Source organism: Palaemon carinicauda, chromosome 17 (assembly GCF_036898095.1).
Source record: "Palaemon carinicauda isolate YSFRI2023 chromosome 17, ASM3689809v2, whole genome shotgun sequence".
NCBI lineage: Eukaryota > Metazoa > Arthropoda > Malacostraca > Decapoda > Palaemonidae > Palaemon > Palaemon carinicauda.
The window spans coordinates 32,152,968-32,160,467 of NC_090741.1; the positions used below are offsets into that span (position 1 = coordinate 32,152,968).

The 7,500-nt window shown below is 34.5% G+C and overlaps 1 protein-coding gene across 1 annotated transcript in view; it reads left to right on the forward strand.

Annotated features, from left to right (window-relative positions):
* The window catches only part of LOC137656293 (spidroin-1-like), a 20,813-nt gene that overhangs the window by 3,318 nt on the left and 9,995 nt on the right, over window positions 1-7,500 (forward strand). Inside the window, exon 2 of the mRNA XM_068390464.1 lies at window positions 3,022-3,420. Within this exon, the coding sequence (XP_068246565.1) occupies window positions 3,022-3,420 (399 nt within the window). The remainder of the gene's footprint in view (window positions 1-3,021; window positions 3,421-7,500) is intronic.

Sequence of the window (7,500 nt, forward strand, 5' to 3'; positions counted from 1 at the left end):
GGTCTTCTACAACGTTTGAATTATTTTTGGTGATTTATTCGCACCAAACATTTATATGGAGTTGAAGGATTCCTTAACAGCATCTGGTTTAAAGATCAGTTTTAGGGATATGTGTTTTCTTGCTTCCGTCACATTGATATCTCTCATAGTTTTCCAACTCCATTTTTCCATTCTTAATCTATTCTCCAGTTTTATTTCGTGTTCTGGTCTTTCATAAACATCATTATCAACTTAAAACTTTACTTCTTGGTTTTAAGTTTCTGTTCATTAGCTTGTGTCAATTTATGTAATGATTTTAGTAAGGGCATTTTAACAGTCCACGGATTAATAGAAATGCAATGATGACAATACAGTTTTTATGTAACTAAAAATACGACACCAGTCTCGTTTTGGGTTCCTAGAATCTATTGCAACTTCAGTCAATATAAACTTATCTATTTACTGAAATCACGGGATTCTGTAAAAATAACAAAGTAATTCAGCCACATATTTCTGAAGAGAAATAGTTCTTATTTTGAAATCTTAACCTGAGCTTTCAGTGAAATGATGGAAATCAAGGACATACGAGAACTTCATTTTGATTCTTACTGACTAATGCTAATGCAAGAACACTGAACAAACTGCAACAGGAGAAGGTTAGGCCAAAATCTTTTTTTTTTATTGAAATTTAGAAGTTTTTTCTTTTATGAAGTTTTTAAGAGTTCGATTTCCTCTAACAATTTAAAATCAATGAAGGCTCTCTCTCTCTCTCTCTCTCTCTCTCTCTCTCTCTCTCTCTCTCTCTCTCTCTCTCTCTCTCTCTCTCTCTCTCTTTTATTTTATATTTTCTTTGGCGAAATATTCCCTTACATTTAGATTTTCCTTCAATACACACACACAAACATACATACATACATACTACTACTCTAATTAGAATAATGGTAAGCTATTCTAGGAGGACACTCCAAAATCGAACCATTGTTCTCTATAGTACCGTAACCTCTGTAGTCTGTATAATGGTCTTCCACTGTTTTGGGTTAGAGTTCCCTTGAGGGTACACTCAGGCGCACTATTCTTCTTTTCTTTATTTCCTTACCTCATTGGGCTATTTTCCCTGTTGGAGCTCTTGGCTTTTAGCATCTTCCTTTACTAAGTATGGTTGCATATAAGCAAGTAATAATAATAATACTATTATTAATAATAATAATAATAATAATAACAATATATTTTTCAACCACCAAGGGCACTCTTCTAATCTCCATATCATATTGAGAATATATATATATATATATATATATATATATATATATATATATATATATATATATATATACATATATATGAATTTATATATATATATATATATATATATATATATATATATATATATATATATATATATATATATATATATATATATAGATAGATAGATAGATAGATATATATAAATTTATATATATATATATATATATTGTATATATATATGTATATATGTATTGTATTTACATATATATATTTAAATATATATATATATATATATATATATATATATATATATATATATATATATATATATATATATATATATATATATATATATATATATATATATATATTAAAACCAGACACTTATCTTTCATGATTATTGTCACAAGAAGAAATATATTACGACAATTCGAACTCTATTACAACGTATAGAAACACCAGGATATTTTTACTTTCCCGACAAAACAGAGAAATGTATTAACGCCAGACTATTTCCATCATAGCCAGAATGACTCTCTCTTGGAACCCATAAACACCTGGATAACGACACCAGCGCCATTGTTATGAGTGGCACACCAATTTCCTTAAGAGGTCTTCTTCTCGCTGGCGAGTGCATAAACACACACTTAAGCAAACTCACTCCGGGGTAATTTCTTATTCTTCTTCTTCTTATTTTTGACGTTGATTAGGCAGGCTTAGATAGAGCCCTTCTCTATTCCATGAAAGAGAATGAATGATCGTGGAAAGATTCACTTTTCAGGCAAGGGATAGAGAAAACTTTGGCTTTTGGAAGGACTTAGTTTTGGAGGAACTTGGTTTTTGGAAGGATTTGGCTTTTGGAAGGTCTTGGTTTTAGGGAGGACTAGGTTTTTTTTGGAAGGACTTGCCTTTAGGAATGATTGGTTTTTGGAAGGATTTGGTTTTTGAAGGACTTGGATTTTGGAAGGATTTGGCTTTTGAAAAGACTTTCCTTTTGGATGGACTTGGTTTTTGGAAGGACTTGGCTTTAGGAAGTACTTGCCTTTTGGAAGGTCTTGCCTTTTGGAAGTACTTGGTTTTATTGAAGGACTTTCCTTTAGGAAGGACTTGAGTTTTGGAAGGACTTGGTTTTTTGGAAGGACTTGACTTCTGGAAGGACTTTGATTTTGGAAGGACTTGAGTTTTAGAAGGACTTTGAATTTGGAAGGTCTTGGCTTTTGGAAGGACTTTGATTTTGGAAGGTCATGGCTTTTAGAAGGACTTGCTTTTTGGAAGGACCCGGCTTTAGGAAGGTCTTGCCTTTTGAAAGGACTTAACTCTTGGAACGGCTTGCCTTTTGGAAGGACTTTGATTCTTGGAAGGACCTGGCTTTTGGAACTTTGATTTTGGAAGGTCTTGGCTTTAGGAAGGTCTTGCCTTTTGAAAGGACTTCACTCTTGGAAGTGCTTGCCTTTTGGAAGGACTTGATTCTTGGAATGACTTGGTTTTTGGAAGGACTTAGTTCTTGGAAGGAATCATGAGATTTTGGGAAATTCGAGTCTCTGGAAAAACCAAAGGCTTAAAAGGCTTGAATAGAAAGATCATGTCTGAAAAAGACAATATCTAAACGGCCAATTCATCGTTGCATGACTGCAATGATGATGATGGCAACGACGACTTTGACCACGACGACATCGACGACGACGATTTAATAACGACTGTTTCAATGACGAAAACTTCGACAACTTCGACAATGACAAATTCGACTTCAACAATGACGAATTCGACTTCGACAATGACGAATTCGACTTCGACCAGGATTTCGACAATGAAAAATTCAACGACTTCGACAATGACGAATTCGACTTCAACAACGATGAATTCAACTTTGAACATGACTTCGACAATGATGAATTCGATGACTTTTACAACAACGAATTCGACTTCGACAATGACGAATTCGACTTCGACAATGACGAATTCGACTTCGACAATGACGAATTCGACTTTGAACATGATTTTGACAATGACGAATACAACGACTTCGACAATGAGGAATTCAACTTCGGCAACGACGAATTTGACTTCGACAACAACGAATTCGACTCCGACAACGACGAATTCGACTACGACCATGACTTCGACAACGACAAATTTGACTTCGACCATGACTTCGACTATGACTTCGACAACAACGTACATGACTTCGATAACTTCGTAAAAAAAAGCAAAATGTAATATGAAGATGAACGAACTTTGATGCATTCCAAATACAACATTAAACCATGCATGTTTATTACCCATTGTTATTATCTAATAAGGAGAATTTTTGTTATTCTATGTTATTCTATTGAAGTAGTGGGTTTTATTCGAAAAATAAGGCTTAAGTAATGATGAAGAAATGCCAGACACGACCGGTCTAGCTGTCCCTCCAGCATCCCTGGCTCAAAGGATGAGTTTGACAATGTCATTTCTTCATATCTGATAAATGCAGAAGAGGCAACATCTCCTGGGGTCAGCCATCAAAAGGAAACGACATTCATACACACAAACATATATGTGTTTTATATATATATATATATATATATATATATATATATATATATATATATATATATATAAGCTTTTATAAATATATGTGTATATCTAGACATCGGTTACAACAGGTCTTAATTTTACAAAGTATCTAAACCCACGGTCACCCACATTCAATTAACATAAAATCAATTACTTAATAAAGTATTTTGGAGATAACCCCATTAACACGGTTTGGCCCCTAACACCCTAGAATTCAGACCCCTAAAATCCAATAATTACTCTTGTCAATATAAATTCGTCTAGTACATTAACCAATCATTGTTATTGGGTCATGCAACTCGTGTTAAGTTACAGACACACGTACGAACACACACACACATCGTCCTGATGGACATTGAAAAACACGTTTGATGTGATTACTTTGAGCGAGGGGATCTGACCACCCATCCATGATCAGTTGCATTCATTATGGATTCCATTTCAAATTCTATTTTGAAACGAAACGAATTATTTATTTAATCATTGCATTCGGTTGTAAATAACGATGTCTATATCGAAAATGAGTGGGGGGGGGGGGGCTGTAGAGCCTCTGAGTTAGGGGAAGGAACGGGGTGGAGGAATTTAACGGATTATATGTATATTTTGAAAACTGTTTTCACAGTCGGAGGATAATGTAATCCTCGTCAGAAGTGGAATTACCTTTATATTGCTTTTTAATTACCTTTCATTTGTCTTTCAACTACTTTTAAATTACCTTTAAATTACCGTTAATTTATTTTTAATTTACTTTCTAACACCTTTAAATCATCTTTAAACTGACACAGGTAACAATTATGATGAATGGGGCATTTCTATATTCCCCTGGTCAAAAGTAACCATTTTCTGGATAGGTTTAAAGGTTTAAAGGTAACTCATGAGCGGTAGAGAGAAGCCTCCTCTCTGCCCTAGGTAGGATCAAGTTGTACCAGACAATAGCTGCTAAGGACGCAGCTAGCAGACCTAGCACACAGGGATGGCAAAATTATGGACACTTCTGGAAACCATGGGGCTTAAGTCAGCGATTTTTCATGATTTTATTATTAGCTAAGCTACAAACCTAGTTGGAGAAGCTGGATGCTATAAGCCTAAGGGCTCCCACAAGGAAAATAGCCGAGTGAGGAAAGGAAATTAGGAAACAGATCGAATAGTGTGCATGTGTACACCCTCAAGCAAGAGGACTCTAACCAAAGATACTGGAATGCCATGGTGCAGAGGCTATGGCACTACCCAAGACCAGAGAACAATGATTTGATTTTGGAGTGTCCTTTTCCTAGAGTAGGTGCTTACCATAGCTAAAGAGTCTATTGTACCCTTCCCAAGAGGAAAGTGGCCACTGAACAATTATAATGCATTTGTTAACCACTTCAGTGAAGAAGAATTTTTCGGTTTTCTTAGTGTTGCCAGGTGTATGCGGACAGAATGGGAATGTGGAAAGAATAGGCCAAACTATTCGGTGTATTAGTAGGCAAAGGAAAAATGAGCTGTAACCAGAGAGATGGATCCAATGTAGTACTGTCTGGCCATTTGAATGACCCATTAACTCATTAGAGGTAAAATCTCAACGGATAACTGGTACCTTGTCCAACCTACTACCTACAATGATATTATCATAAATTCATTTCCATGATGATTTTCATGGATAGGAACATTAATAAATTAATTTATCAATATAATCAGTGTAGTCTTAGATAATGCATAAGATATTCAAAGAAGTGGATAATTATGTCTACAAAATTTAGGATTTTGTTTGTTGATGTGTAAAAAAAAAGGAAAAAAAATAAAAACTTACATTCTTCCGCATTACCTGCTTCTTGCCACATAGGATGACTTTGAGAAGAAAAAATTGAAAGTCACTGGCACATTCATACTTCAACGTGTAGCCTACTGGTATCTCCAAAAGGTTGGTTAGGCGCATCAGCCTCCTGTCGAAACCTAACTCTCCCTTTCTTTTACTTTTCTGTATTCTAATATGATGATATTTGGGTTATGTATTTTATAATAATAATAATAATAACAACAACAACAACAACAACAATAATAATAATGATAACAACAACAACAACAAAAACCACAACAACAACAACAACAATAATAATAATAGTAATAATAATAATAATAATATCGATGAGCCTAAAAATATTAAGGACTAAAAAAACATCACTGATGATAATAGTAGTTACCAGTAACAAAGATACCTAATAATCCTAACAATGATAGTAAAAAAAAATCACAAACTTTTCCAAGACCACCAAGACCATCTTTAGAAAGAAAGAAAAAAAAAAGACTGATCCGTTGAAGAGCATGGAAAGAAAGAAACTGGAAGGACTCACCGGGAAGACTAGTTTATTGTATCACTGACTCTCTGGAAAAGGCGATGTCCTAAAAAAGAATTGGTTCTTGCCTAATCCACATCCGAAGCGAAGCAGATAAAAGGAACTGGGTGAAAATCGGGGCTTCTGGATCTATACCAGTGTCGTGTTTTAGTTGAGCCAAAATAGTGTTGACGACAAAGAATACTTTCGCTTTGTAGTTTTACTTTGGAGGGCTATCTGGTATAGGGGTGTGTGGGGGGCGGGGTGCTTTTATTCAGAATGCGTTGGAATGGTTTGGTCTTGAGGGAGTTCCTTTCGGATTTGTTTCTGATTTATAAAAAAAAAGACAGTTATTATTATTACCTCCGTCAACGAAGTTTGAAGTATGTTATGTTTTACCCTCTGTTTTTTAGTTTGTTTGTGTGTGTGTTTGTTTGCGAAGAGCTCGCTGGCCACATAGTAATGAAATTTACTGGAATCAACTGTTATATAAAAATTAAACTAGCAGGGATTAAGTGTTATGAAAAAGCAGGAAATGATTACATTTTGGAAGGTCAAGATCATAGGTCAAGGTCAAATTTCAAACAAAATATCCAATTCACGCAATCAGCCATAAGTTTGGACATCGTTGTCACAGAGACTTTAAACTTGGTCCATATCTGAGTGTATGAAAATCCACGGCAATTAATTCATGTTACGGTCAAAGGTCAAGGTCGAGTAAAATGTGCCATTCTAGTTATTATTACTATTTTTGTTAATCACAGTCCACAGAGACTTGTGGTTTATAGTGTGAGATTCTGGGTTAAATCCAACTTCCTTAGGAGTCCATCACATTCCACACTATTTGTGCTGTTTCAAATTATTACCTCCGCCAACAAAGTTAGGAGCAGGTTATGTATTCTCCCCTATTTACCTGTTTGTTTATTTGTGAACAACTTCCTGGCCACAATTTTACTCATAGAGTATTATAACATTTCTGGATTAATTTTTATGTTCAGACGTGAAAGTCCTCGGTCAAAGGTCAAGGTCCAGCAAAAGTTCGACCGAATTAAACCTAACCTTAACCCTAAGCTCGTACATGGCTGTCACACAGACTTCAAATAGGCCTACGGTCTAAATTGATTCTGGGAAAAGCAAGCTGGTTTCAATAAAAAAAGCTGCCGTGGCGGAGGCCTGCTCCCTCAGAGTATTTTCTAGTTATTATTATTATTATTATTATTATTATTATTATTATTATTATCTAAATTGCAACCCTAATAGGAAAAGGAAAATGCTATAAGCCACGGGGCTCCAACAGGGAAAAATAGACCAGTGAGGAAATCAGGAAATAAATAAACTATATATATATATATATATATATATATATATATATATATATATATATATATATATATATATATATATATAT